Below are 15,708 nucleotides of genomic sequence, written 5' to 3'. Positions count from 1 at the left end.
ACTGATAGTGTTATCTCTTCTTTGTGATTGATGCAGTTATTATTACTGAGTCTAGCTATGTAGATGCACACAGCCTCTAACCACCTGAGATGTTGTGTGGTGCGGATAACTCTCATCTGATTAAAATCCAGCTCTGTGTCTGGATCCAAGGTGTAAATGGCCAGAGCAGTGGTCCACGCAACAAGCTCTCCAGACCAAGCCGAAACATACGCAACGCATCGCCAAGGACCATGGATACTACAAGCTCTCACATAGGTTGATCGACAAGTTCCACCGACACAAAAATACCGCCCAAGTCCTTTCCCAGGGCGAAGACCGACCCGAGAAAGACAAAATCATTCCAGTCACTTACAACCCTTATCTCAAATCGCTGTATACCGAGATAGCTAAAAAGAGCCACATTCGCATCGCTTACAGAAGATGTGCATCCATATTTAACATCCTCCATAATGGAAAGGACGATCCTGACCGGGATAGACTCCCCGGTGTATACAGCATCCTGATTAAGGATAACAGATGCGAGAGAAACCTAGTCTATATAGGTTCTATGAAGTGCTCTTTAAGAGTTAGATTGAATGAACACTCAGCTGATATACAGAATGAGAGGACCACCACTGCTCCGACCATTTACACCTCGGATCCAGACATAGAGCTGGATTTTAATCAGGCGAGAGTTATCCGCACTACATAACATGCACAACACCTCAGGTGGTTAGAGGCTGTGTGCATCTACATAGCTAGCCTCAGCAATAATAACTGCATCAATCACAAAGAAGAGATAACACTATCAGTAGCGTGGCAGGTGCTTACGGACAAAAATCTGTAAATACCGTCAATCACCGGAGAACGCATGCCCAAGAAGACGTAATCGAGAAGCACATGTTCAAGTTTCAAATTATATTCCTTTTTTTTGATCCGCATTCTGCCAGGAATTCAATGTTACCTGAAGAAGAACCTGTTTGGTTTGAAAACATTAGTAACAAACTATTTTTTCGTTTTTTGTCATCGTGGGTGAACACACCGGTAACAGGCTTGAAGGTGTTGTTAATTTACTGTATATGTAACCAGCATGTTCAAATATCTTGTTTTTTTTTTAAAAAAAAACTTTCTTTACTGTGGGAATTAAGAGAGCCTTTCTAGCAAGCCCATTTTGAGTTTGGCCATCCCACAATGGAGCAGCTAGGCAGTGAGGAGTGGTGCCCAACATATCTGGACAGACCACACCCTGAAAAATTTCTGGTGATTTTAGATCCCTGATCCCCACAGTGGTAGGCTGTCACCTTAACTGCTTGGTCATCCAGCCATTTAATTTCAAATATCTTAAATATTTAAAATAATTGATTTCATATATTTAATTTTGACATCTGTGATTTTATAAGATAATTTTAAAGATAAATGATACTATCCATCAGAATTAATCATCATTTAGATAATATAATCATTATTCAAAGTGTATTTTTTAACACTTTTTATTTGGATAATGATTTTTATTTTGTAATATTTTATTGATAAAATGTTACAATTAAATATTTTTCTTTGTGATTAAATAAAAGATTAATGCTTGAAATTTGTAGAAACTTTTAATTAATATAGGATTTTTCAACATTTATAGTTATTTCTCTAGATTTATAACTTGTAGAAAAGCAATAAAATTAATAGCCCATATTATAAGAATACTGAAGTAGAAATTTAGAGATTAATCTTGTATTTAATATTGGATATTTGATATTTAAAACATCTTTCTTTTAACTATCAAAAACTTTCGAATACTTTGACTTGGAAATTGTGCATGCAATTAAAAATAATAAATTATTTTTAATTGCATCTATTAATAATACATGTAAAGGAATATTCCGTATTTATTATGTAGGAGTAAACTAAAGTATAGAACACTTTGAATTAAAAAGTTGAAGTTGCTTGACTGGAATTTTATTTTACAAAATTTTAAAAATAGACTAAAAGAAGATGATTTTAGTCTTCATATAGAGATAATAATGATAAATTCTGCTGACCTATTTTTATAAACTTCAAAGTCTATAGTTATGCTCGCTCACTATCATATTGTGTTTTTCACTGTAACCATATTGAAAAATTTACTTAATAAATTTAAAATCTGAAATGGTTTGACTGGTGTTTCCTTTTATAAAAATTTAAAAACAACAGTTTACAAAGTAGTATGATTCTTTTAGACTGTAAATATTCTGGATTTTATTTAAATCTATGAAAAGAGATCAGTAAAGTTTATTAATACTTTTTTCCCTCTATGAAGAACAAAATTATTCTTCTTTTTTGATTAGTTTTTAAAGTTTCTCTAAGAAAGAATACTGATAATTTCAAAATTTAACTTTATTATATAAATTTGTAGGTATTTTATCTGATTAAAGATATAAGATAGTAATAATTATAAACCTTGTGCTGTATAAAAGTTTACAAAAACTAACAATTTTTAGCATTCTTTTCTACTCATTGAAATTTTTAAGAATGTACTTTATTTCTTTATTTATTTACTAATTTTATTGAGTAAAGCTTTACTCTAAAATGTTTGGCTGTCATATTCAATCAGTTTTAATAATTTGTGATTTAGTAAAAATATTCTTAAATTCAAACATCACGCAGTTCCTATCTCATATTAATAAAAAACAAGTGTTTAATTAACTCTGCAAAAGCATGCTATGTTAGTTGACATTTGCCAGCCCAATATCTTGTTTCAGGAGTAATTTATAGTTGAGTGATGATTCTCTTTTAAAATATAATAACTTTATTATTATTATTTTAAGAGAGATTCATCTTCTGCTAAGATAAGACAAATGGCATATTGTAGTAAGCAGACAGAATAATCTATCATAAAATATCATTCATTTAGAATGTTATGTTAGTAATTTTAATTTAGTGAATATTATTATAACTATATATTAATAACAATAATATAATGCATCATTAATAACTTTTTATTGTAATATGTAAATACATTACAAAAATTAAAGGAAAAAAAAATACTGTGACGACTGTAAATAAGTGACATTTATGCATCCAGATCATTAACCTGAACATCAGATGTGTTTTTTTAACTTAAATTTAATGATTATTTTATTGCAATTTAAATTTGTTAACTGTTGTTTTGAAATTCTTGTTTGTGAAATGTAAATTTATAGTAAAAGTCTTATATAATATAGTTCTTTTTTTATTTAAAATTGAAAGAAAGCAACATATTTTGACTCCTTAAAGCCTACGCCATTTGTTCGGTATTAATTAATTGTCGAATAATTGTTTATTCATCTCCTTTGATTTGACACGACATACTGACAAGGAGCCAATACCAAATATTAGTCGCTAGTAAATCATCTTCACCGTTCGGTATTGGCCAAAGTTTGCTCGGCATTTGGCAAATACCGTATGTGTGGAACCATCCTAAGATACACGGCCCCAAAAACAAGTAGAAACATTTTTAATTAATTGAAGAAGTATTCAATTTAAGACTTCTTTAGTTAATTAAAAATATTTTCACATTCTTTTGTGAATCGTATATCATATTGCATAAATTTATAAAAAATTATAGACAATTTAAAAGTTTTAAATAATGTTTGTGATATAATTTTATCATAAAGTAGATATATATATGCTTTATATATTTATATTACTGTATATGATCTAAAGCAGATATAATCTGCTTTATATCATACAGTGATACAGTTATCATATATATTAAATTCAAAAATATATTATGTGTATAAGTACTTTTGAATTGAGCATTTAAATAATATTTAAAATGTTAATTAATATATTAAAAATTCTGTTGTTAATAAAAAAGTAATGAAAGTGTTTTCATTTATATAGTTTACGACAATAATAATTATAAAATAAAAATTTTTTATTAATATACTATATTAGTGCAATAAACATATTTTAATATTCTTATATATTAATTTAGGTCATAATGAACCAGAAACTGTTCAATTGGATGCATTTATACAAATTAGCAATAAGTTAAAATGTATTGCTTCTTGTCGTTTCGATTATATTTCTGATACAATATATCAGATTGCCAAAATGCTTACCGATGGAGTCGACAATGAAAATATGTGGAAGAAAGTTGAATATTTATGTAAAGAATATATGGACACTACGTCGGTTTCAAAGTCGGAAATGGATTTGTGCCTGACGGCTGCCATTAAATCGTTACATTTACCCGTTTCTTGGAGTTATGCTAGAAACAGCATTGAAGGTATTTGGATATAATTAAAATTTTTTAAAAATGTTTTTGTTTAATGAGAAAATTATATTTACAAAAATATAAATAGTTTTTCTTAACATAAACTTTGAATTCTATCCATTTCCATTAGAAAAATCTTATTTAAGTATCAATCTGTTGATGTTATATTTTGCATTCATTAGAAATTTATTACTAATGAGTAGAAATATTTATTTACAAAATTATTTACTGTAAAGAATAACCACAATATCTTTTCAAGTATTTTGTATACTGGTAAACTGAACCAGAAATACATTGGGTAATTGAAAACGTCTCATGTATTTCAATTATGTATTGAAGAAGTATTAAATTACATACAGTATATGTATGTTTTTGCTTCGTATAATAAAGAATGGGATCGAGTATTTCACAACAGTTACAGATATTGAAAATATCGATACAATACCTGAAAAAGTTTGAAATCATTGTGGTGGTTCAGTTAAATTTGTACAAATACAACTCTGAATGAGACAGTTGGGTCCTTATCAGAGCTGTAGACTGTGCCTGTAGGAGTAAAAAAAAGTCAAAGAAACCGATGGTCTGTATGTGATCTTTTGAGGGATATAGCTCCTTGAAATTGGCCTATTTGGAATTTTGAATACTCTCAAAAATGGGTTAAAATAAAAAAGTGAAAAAAATCCAGAATTATTTCTCAAAACAATGCTAAACAATCAACTGTTTTCCACTTTACTAGAGATGGCTAAAAGCTCATAAAACACAAAAAACACCATTGCACTGACTACTTTCAGGACAGGACTGGAGTTAAACCTGTCACATGAGTAACAAGCAACTTGGTCAGATATTTTAACAGTAATGACATCACAAAAACATAGGAGGCAAATATCTCGCTAAGGGTCACAATTAGAGATATGACTCTTTTCTGGTCATCTAAGAAAGTGTAAAATTTAGGGAGTCCAAATTCCTCATTCAGAACTGCAATTTTACCTTAAATTTCAAATTGAAAACTTATAGGATATTAATAAAAGTACTGCATTAAAGACTCTTATCAATTAAAAAGAACATTGTTTTCTCTTAGAATATATAAAATACTAGCTTTAATACAAGAAAAATAAATATAAATTAAGATTGTTTTTCTCTTATTTTATACATTTGTATTATTGTTTCAGATTTTACCGTTCCCAACGACACATTATTTCATTTAGTTGCCTGTCTTGGATTTGAAAAGCTGGCTCTGTACTTACTGACCATACCAAATAATCATTTTGCATTACAGATGGTAAACCACAATGGTTATCTACCAGAACAAGTTGCATATAATAAACAATTTTCTGAATTAGCAAATCTACTAAGGATGTAAGTCATTGTTTTGTATAAATTATTTCTTCAGATGTTTACCTATAAGTACATATTTTATTTAATTATATAGTTATATGCATTCATTTTCTGTATAACTAATTAAATGTGAAAAAAATATATTTTTCACATTTGTGAAATATATATATATTTTACATTTTTGGGATCAAGTGTTTCAAAACTTCAAGATTTGCAAAAACACAGAGGGTCAAATTTGACATGATTCCAACACTTTCTCATGTTAAATATATAACAAGTCAGGAAAATAAAACACATTAAAAAACACTATGGAGGTTTTGCTCTTTCTGCAGAGACTTTATAGCACCTTGTAAAATATTTAAAATATTCTAAAGAAAGATTAATCCTATTATGTATGATGTTTCAGAGAATGATAAATAGTGAAGATTTCATCCAAAACAAGATTTTTAACATTTTACAAGTGACTAAGACTTTAAAGAAAAATCAAGACCATCTTAGTGTTTTTAATGTTGATTACAGTAATTATGTGGATGAGCAATGTGATTTTTATTTTTAAAGGAGTTTTTAATTTTATGAATGAATGTATGTAACAAACAAACATTTTTCTGAATTTGTTTCATTTCTAATAAGTAAGATTGATCATAGATTTTAAAAATTTGTTGGCATTCGATATTAGTAAGGAAATAACTTTAGGACGATTTATGTTGTTTAATACACAAAATGTTATTCCTAGTCTTGGAGAAAATTTTAGCAGTTTAAAAAGAAAATGTTTATTGTATTTTATTTACTTTATTTTCCATGATAGGAATAAAATTTACTTAATCTTATTATTCTGTGAGTTCTGTATATCACAGCTTATTATTTTTAAATTTTCCTGTGGTATTCCAGTATTATACATCTTTAAATTTAAATCAAATTTTAATTTTATATTATTGATATCTTATTCAGTATGAACATACAAAGTATTATCATCAAATAATGATATTTTTCTCATTTAAAATTTCATCTTTCATCCTTTGCTTTGGGATCGTCGAACTTGAAAAGTTTCTCAAACTTAAGTAATTTATTTTACAATGGATTATGAGTTTTTTACATAAAGTTCATTATATTTTTAAAAATTTAATATTTTTCTATTTATATTTAAATATTTTTTTACTTTTAGAAAACTGATATCATGATGAGTTAATTCAAGTTTAAATTGTTTTATTTCAAATAATTTGTTGTTGTTAATGTCTATTCTGTATTAGAACAAAATCCTAACCAAGCATTTAGATAATTAATTATGACATTATTTCATCAATTTAGTTATCTATTTTTTTCATATAGATCTGAAAAGTAAATGCTTCATTTTCTTTGCCATAAAAAGTATATTTATATATAGTGTCTAAAAGAGATCTTAAATTGTTATTACAATGTTTTCTTCAGGCTAAATGATTGTCAGATTATAATCAGGTTTATATATATATATATAAACCTGATTATATATTTAAACAAACCTCACAAAACCTAATAAATCTTTCTGCAATTATATTAATTATATTTAATTAATTACTAAATAATTTGTCACTAGAGGATGGCGTTACATGCCATCTCTTATTAAATTTAATAATTATAATTAAATTAATATTTATTAAGTAATTTAGAATATTCTGGAGGAAAAGAATCAGCCTGGAGCAGGACTTGAACCTGCAACTCTCATTTATGGGGTATGGATGTGTTGCCAGTTATGCTTCTGGAGCTTCTGGTCAGATCTCCTCTTCTGGACATATTTAAATATGATATAATTGTCCTCGGTAAATGGGAGTTGCGGGTTCCGAAAGAAAAGAATCGGCCCAGAGTAGGACTCTGGGCCGATTCTTTTCTTTCGGAATATTCTAAATTTATGGTGCCTAAAGCATTTCTCTAGTGACAAATTATTTAGTAATTAATTAAATATAATCATGGAAAAGTAGCCTAATGTTATCCGGTGGTTGTTTGGCTTTATAATACGGTTTTTACATGTTTATATTTGTACAGTATTTTCTAGTTAGTAATTTAGTGATTTGTAATTTTTGCATAAATGTATTGGGATTAAAATGTAGATGAACTGTTTGTAATTTTAAACATATTTTTTGGTAAATCATGTTCTTGTAAATTTGTTCTAATATATATATATATGACCATAGGGCAGGTATCTCTTTGATACTGTGTCAGGATGACACCACTGTATCCTTAGACCGATACAGAGATTGTAAATTCGCGCGAGCGGTTACGTATGGGTTAGACCCGGAATGGAGTGAACGGGGAGAATGACAGAAGAAAAGCATTCGGAGATTTTTTATAAATAAATAATACCCGTTTATTTAGACGTAATTTCCGTTAGGTACAGGTTATTTAGTTAGATTAATTGCTATATAAATTTACAGGTTCTCTGGATGAATATCATAAGTATACATATTTTAGATGAGAACGCGACCATAGTCAACTTTACAAGAGGATGAGAGAGAGAGCTTACAATTAGCCGCGGGTTGGATAAATACCTTAAGATATGTAGTCGAACGCCGATGCAATAATAGATGATATCCTTATAGGCTGTAGTAAGTGTTCGGTCCAAGAATAGATGATGATCTTGTAGTACAGGGATGGCAAACTTTTTTGAGTCCGCTTGCTATATTGTAAGCATACTTAGCTTTAAAGATGTTAATGCATGCCAAAGTCTTAGACTTCTAATAATGATATTTAAAGAAATTAAAGAAATACCCTTTAATTCGAATAAATGTTAAAAATCTGATTGAAAAAAGGATGATCAGGTGATAAACAGAAAGGATGATTGAAAAAACAGAAATCATATGATACATTACGTGCCAGATGATTTCTCTTGGGTGCCACATTGGGCACGTGTGCCATAGGTTCCGCCACCCCTGTTGTAGTAGATTATGGGTAATAACTCTGTCCAACAACAGGTAATAGTTGTTCAGGTAGGAAGTGTAACGACGACAGTTCGGCGTGAATATAGTTGATGAGGGAGGATTGGCGGCGATGGGTAAATATGCTTTTGAGTGCACCCACCAGTAACAGCTTCCGCATCCTTACTCATCATACGCCTTTTTTATATGAAGAGGTGTTTTGCAGGCACTTCCTTGATTTCGTCAGAGGAGATGATCTCCTTGGACCAATAAAGTGATGGGTGACATATTCGTGACACAGAAATTAACAAGGAACTCAATTCATGGGAATCGAGTTTAAACCGATCTTATCAGAAAGTTTTATCAGTTGATTTCCCATTAAACTAATCCTTTTTAGTTTACTTCGTTCCGTTTTTGTATAAAATGTAGTTTAACATTTTTATATAATTTTAATTAAAATATTTAAGTCCACAATATAAAAATCCCGATCTTCACATATATATTTATTTATTAGAACAAATTTATGTATATATAAAAGTATATATATATATCATCACCATCATCATTACTACTGTGAATATAATATGATATTTAAAAAAATTTTTTTATAATCATATTGATTAAGCAATTAAATATTTTATATGAAAAAGTTGAATATTATAGTTCTCTCAAAAAATATTTATTCAAATTTATGCTTCATTACTATATTTTTTCTCATTAGATGAACTGGATTTATTTTCTAGAGTCAATTTTTTTATTCTTTTCCATATACAACATTTTACACCAGATCTTGTTGACCTTGTATCACATAAAATAAATATTAAGCTCAATTATAATAATTGTTACAAGATTTTACATATATATATATATATATATATATAATGAAAAAGTAATATTATGAATTCTTACTTTATGTAGAACAGTAAAAACAATTTATATGCAATATCTTTTTTGGTTCTAAATACGTAATATGCGAGACAATAATCAAGGCAAAGTGGTTTAAGAAAATTTACTTGTTTTTTTCTTTGGATGACTTCTCAGATTAAAAAATTATTTACAGTAAAAATTTGTAAGTGATTGGATTGGCTTATAAACATTTTTTTTTATAGTTTTATTTTATCTTATTGTTGAATCAAGTGGTACAGCTTAATTCTTCAGAGTTTATAATCATTGTTATGGATTATATGCAGTTATAAATTATTAATGATAAGAAAAACTTTGTAAGTTTTGAGATTATTTCATTTTAGAAGTAAAAATATATTGCAACTATATATTTGAAGTTTACATCAGAATGCTACTCACTTGTGTTTATAGTTGTAGTTTTGATATTGTTTTTGTGAAATATTAGGTGAATCTGACATATATATATATACACCCAAGGGTTGTTCAAAAAGTAATGATGTGCCATAATTTAAATTGGGAAATGAAGACTGTGCCATGGCTGTACTTTTGAGGAGTTGTACTTGGAAGCTTTAGGTAATGTTGTGGAAAATTTCAAGTTCTCCTGCCAGGCAGGACCACAGCTTCATTGAAAAATGGTGAATGTCAGTGACGTACATTCCAAGCAGCATACAGTGATAAAATTCCTCATTACCAAAGGGAAACTGTTGGAAACATTCACAAACAATTGTGTGGTTTCTATGGTACTGCAGCTGTCAATCAAAGCACCATCAGTCATTGGGTAAAATGTGTGAAGTCAACGACAATAGGAATGGCAGATCTCTGCAATTTGGCACAAAGCAGTTGTCTCACTACGTCTGTCGTGGCAGCCGTGAGGTGAAGAAGCAGCTCTCGATTGACAAAAAGCAGCAACAAAAACCATTGCATAAAAACTTGCAAGACTATGAGTTTGATGGTGATGAGTTCCAGTCAGAGAAGATATTGTCAGTACTGTGAGGAAGTGGTTGCATGCACAAAATAGGACTGGTACCAAGCCAGCATACATGTTCTCCTTCAATTCTGGCATATGGCCAAAGGCAAGTGCAGAGACTTTGTTGAAAAATAACATGATAGCTGATGGTAGCAGCTAGGACATACCCAAGTTTCACAATTGTATGTTTCATACTAGAAGCAAAATAAATTCTGGTGTATTACCAGAATTTATTTAGTGGGTTTTCTATCACACTGATGAAAGTTTGCTTTGGAATGAATTTTATGCCAAAGCAAACTCTCCAAATGGTTGAAGGTGTTATCTTTTAGCAAAATTATAATCATAAGTGATGCAACATGAATAGCCTACTTTAAATTAAACTTGCTGTTGAGAAGGTTTTTTTCTCCTAACATAGGGAAAACTTAGGATCCATAGTGGTTGTTGTTACACCCAATAAATTGATGTTATTTTTACTAACAAAAAAAAATCTTTAAGACTGCTTTTTTATTAATAAAAAAACAAACAATATATATATTTCATTTGTTCAAAAAATGACAAAAGGAGTTTGTTCTATCCCTGGGTCCCACACAAGCTTTCGACAGCTATGAATTTATATATATTTCAAGGATATTGTCATTTATCATTGAAAGTTACAAATGCAGAACTAATATTTCAGTTTTTTGTCTTCAGATAATGTTTGTGTTAAAATAACTTTGCAGTTATTTATAGTATATTATTATTTAATGCAAAATATTTAAAAATTAAAAAATATAAAAAAAGTTTTAAAGAAATACTTTTTATTTACATAAATGCACTAAAAACTAAAAAGTAAATTTTCTTCAGCATTCACAGTGTTTTTAATATTATGTGACTGAAAATAAAAGCAAAGAGTGCTCATGGGAAGCCCATAAAAATAGATAGAAGTGTACCTAAGAATATTTCTAAACACAAATACTCCACTTTTATTTTTGGTCATATAATACCAGAAAATCTTCTGTTCGAATGGTGCAGAAGATTTTCTGAGGGCTAAGAGGATGTGAAAGACGATGAATGTTCTGGATGGCCCCGCACGTCAGAAACCAAGGAAAATGTACAAAAAATGGAACAGATTGTTCAAAGTGATCAAGGACTGAGCATAAGAATGCTCAATCTTTGATCAATTCGACAGTCTACAGACATGGCACACGTGGATAAGGAGAGTGTGAGGCAGATTTTGCATGAAAAACTGAACATGACAAAAGTGTGTGCTAAGGTTGTCCCAGGGTTGCTGTCCCCAGAGCAGAAAGAGAATCGCAAGTGAATTTATTCCAACATTTTGGCTCAAATTGAAGAGATGCCAAACTTTCTGGACAACATCATAATTTGTGATGAAACTTGGATATTCCAGTATATTCCTGAAAGAAAGCATCTATCCATGCACTGGAAGACACCGCAGTCACCAAGGATGGAAAAAGCATGACAAAGCAAGTCTAAGTTCAAGGCCACGCTCATTGTGTTCTTCAACATTAAGAGTGTAATTTTGGAACACTGGGTTCCAGAAGGCACAACAGTGAACCAATACTACTACAAAGAAGTTCTGGAATCTTTGTGGGAAAGGGTTAGAAGAAAGTGGCAACACAGTTTCATCCTCCATTAGGACAACACACCAGCCCATTTCGCTCTGTCAACGAAGCCGGTTTTGGCCAAAAGGGGAGTCACACTACTCGAACACCCACCGTGCTCGCCCGACATAGCTCCATGCGACTTTTACCTTTTCCCTAAAGTCAAGTCTGAAGAGACACCATTTTGATTCAATTTCTGCTGTCAAGAAAAAAATGACAGAACTTTTGTGTAGCCTTGCAGAAGATGACCCGCAGCACTGTTATGATCAATGGAAATTGCAAATGGAGCATTGTGTGGAAGCAGAAGGATCATACATTGAAGGAACAACTAAAATGAATATATTACTGAAGGCTCAAAGTTCCAGCTTCAGTCTCATTATTTTCTGGCCACAACTCATATAATATGACACAAAAAACTGACTTTATAATTACGCAGAATTTCTAATACTGAAAACATTTTGAATTAAGGAGTCAAACTGTAAAATATTTACAAATATACATTCATTTGCTATTTCTTGCTGATTTGAGTGAAATATTTTAAATACTTTATGAAATTTTTATGGCTGATATCAACACCGACCGATATTGTAGATTATACAAATATTTTCAGTATTTGTAGTTTCAGTTGATTTAAGATTGTCTATCTTAAATCAACTGAAACTTCAAGTATATTATAAAAGACTGTTTCAAATCAAGAATAAAGAATAATCTGAAGTTAAGATAAAATATTTAAACTGCTAAACTCTTAAAAATTCAATGTTTTGTTATTGCTTGTTTACAATGAATTCTTACATTAGTAGAAAATGGATTTACTATAAAAATAAATTATGATTTCTTCCTTTTATCTATTTGATTATAATGAAGAAATCTTTTATTTATAATTTACTTTTAATGAAGAAATTCCTGGTCTGTCTTAGTGCTTTGATAAGGACTTCAAGAAATCAATAGCAATTCTTCATTGTGTTTCTTAATAAAATCATCTGTCTTCATTAATAGTTAAATATTGTAATCATTTATGTTCATTATTTAAGATATATTCTAAATTATTTATTTTTCACTCTGCATATATCATGCACATAGCATGCTCAAGTCATTATGCACAATTTGTTCATTTATGTTCTGTTCTGTTTTTAAATATTCATTTCATTTTTTGTTTGATCTAATGATGTCCATTTAATATGGAAGGAAATGTTTGCTTTTACTAAAATTATCTCATTTTCTGGTTATTGCTATTTTTTGTTGGAGTGTTTATCATCATAATCTAAATAATAAATGTAAAAGCGAATATTGCATTGTAAATGATTATTGAACGATATTAAATCAATTGTTAAATATTTACAGAATAAAATGAAAAATAAAAATTTTGATCAAACTGAAAACATATTTCAAAATTTAAATTTTAAGTCATACTTAATAAATGCAGAATGTTGTTAAGCAATGATTTCATATTTCAGTTTAATAGTTTTAACATTTACAGGTTTGTTTGATCCCTTCTTTTTATTTTTAATAATCATATTCAGGGATTTAGAATCTTTTTCTTCTTTTATTTCATTTATTAATTAAATTTATTAATTTTTCTTTTTATGCTATGACACACAACTCTGCAATGTTTAGTAGATATCTCATTCATTTGTCTGAAATAAATCTGCATTATCTCATGCTAAAAACATTTCTTTCTTAACACGATTTCTGTTGGGTTCCTTTCTTTTAAATTATTTTTATGTTCTGAGATTTTTCTTTAATGTGATATTTCTTATATTAATTTATTCTTTGATTTACTGAATTACACATCACAATTTTGTGAACAGTCATCTTTTGTTTCTTGTTGCTTCATCTGTTTCTTTCTTAATTCATTGGAAAGTACTTTGTTCTCTCTAATAATAATGGATGTGGATTTTAAAATATTCTTTTTTAAAATTTTGACTATTTTGGACTTGTTATGAAAACTTTTTATAGCAAATTAACCATGATAAGTTTTTAACTTATAATGGTGATCAGATGTTGTGACTGTTCTCAGTTTCGCTGTTTTGATTTTTAATATTTTATTGTAGAATAATATCACCAATTTATAGATCAATAAATCAATTAGTTTTTAAAATTTATTTATTTAAGTTTAATCAGTTTCAGACTTCATTTTCACTGATTTTGAAATATGTTTCCAGTTGGATTGTAAATGATATGATTATTCTTTAATTGAATGGTACACTGTCTTTTAATTTTTATTCTTTACTACTGACAAATGTTTCTGCCTATGTATATTCTATCTCCCAAAATTCTGAGATCTACAGACCTCTTTAAATATCAAAAAATGCTTGTGGATGATCTATATATATATGTATTTATGCATGTATGTCACATATATATTTGTACAGTGAAAACTTTGTTATCTGAACTTGATGGAAACAGGTCTCTTTTGAATAATTTAGAAACTCATTTGTTTTTGTGTTTTGAGTACATCAAACACCATGCATTTAAAGTTTCATGGACCAGAAATACTGTAATGCAATTATTGTATTTGAGACTAAGTAAAGTTACTCAAAACCTAACATAATGCTATGTACATAACCTAGTTTAGTGGCTAAATCAACAGATGACAGTAATTTCTAGTTACATGAAGTGTTTGGTGTCTATGTCTAAAAAAAGAATGCTGCATGTTTTAATTTTTTTAAAACCATTTTGGGTAATCTGGAGTTTCTGCAGTATGTATATATTAAATAATGCACGGGACCATATAAGGTCTGCACTTAACATTCCGTGCCAAAGGTTTGCTTCGGTCGGCATGTCGCTTTCCATTAGCTAAGTGCATACTTATACGGTAAGTGTAAATATGAATTTGTGGTGGGAAACAAAATTAAAACTTGTTCTTTGAGGGAAGTGGTTTATATGCATACTAATCATATCAAAAATAAGTAAACTCATTGTAATTCTTTCAGCATATTCTTTAAGAAAATAACTGTATATTACTCTCTGAATGTTTTGTAGACCCTTTGGAATTAGACTGTTGAATCTAGTTTAAACAAGCTTTTTTGATTCTCTAATTCATTTTTAATTCATTAACTTGTGAACAACATTTAAATACTTTTATTTAAAGCACTGAAATAAAACTAGTTTATGATCTGAATGTAGTTTAAGAAGAATATATTCCATGTGTTAATATTATCAGTCTTTTGATCAATAAAACTTCTATGCAATTCTTTTTATTTAATTAATTCATAATGTGCTTTACTAGAATACAGATAATTTAAATCTCAAAAATATTTGAGATGTAAATTATTCAGATTTTTTGAATATTATTTTGTTAGACTTATTGAAAGTCTGAGGATGAATAGAGATACTTAAAAGCATTTCACCATAAATTAATTAATGTTTCAATAAAAATAATAATGAACTTATTAATTTGCTGTCTCATCAGATTATTTCTTTAAATTATAATTATTTTAATAATTTTTATTAATAAATCTTAATAAAATTATTACTGATGTTATAATTAGATATGAAAATCTGTTATATAATAATTTTAGCGTCAGTAATATGATGTAATAAAATTTTAAAGTAATATGTATAGAACAATAAATTACATTTTCTGAATATAATTATGAAATCTAAATTAATTATTAATTTTCCAGGCACAGAAAAGAGAATTCTGAAAACTGCATGTTTGATAGAATTGAAGAAGAAAATATATATTCTCCTGTTGTATCTTGTTGTCTTAGTTGGAGCAACAGAGATATAGGTATGTTCTTATTACTTTTACATATTATTTGTCAGCACAAATGATAAATGTTTGGGATTTTATAGTTCATTTTTTAA

At 28.8% G+C, this 15,708-nt stretch overlaps 1 protein-coding gene across 1 annotated transcript in view; it reads left to right on the top strand.

Annotated features, from left to right (window-relative positions):
* cyst (rho guanine nucleotide exchange factor 18 cysts) overlaps positions 1-15,708 on the top strand; it is a 218,426-nt gene that overhangs the window by 64,119 nt on the left and 138,599 nt on the right. The window contains 3 exon segments of the mRNA XM_067275154.1: positions 3,929-4,222; positions 5,377-5,563; positions 15,525-15,631. Of these exon segments, the coding sequence (XP_067131255.1) occupies positions 3,929-4,222; positions 5,377-5,563; positions 15,525-15,631 (588 nt within the window).

Source organism: Centruroides vittatus, unplaced genomic scaffold, assembly GCF_030686945.1.
Source record: "Centruroides vittatus isolate TY-2023 unplaced genomic scaffold, ASM3068694v2 contig_596, whole genome shotgun sequence".
NCBI lineage: Eukaryota > Metazoa > Arthropoda > Arachnida > Scorpiones > Buthidae > Centruroides > Centruroides vittatus.
This window is presented reverse-complemented; position numbering and strand designations above follow the sequence as displayed.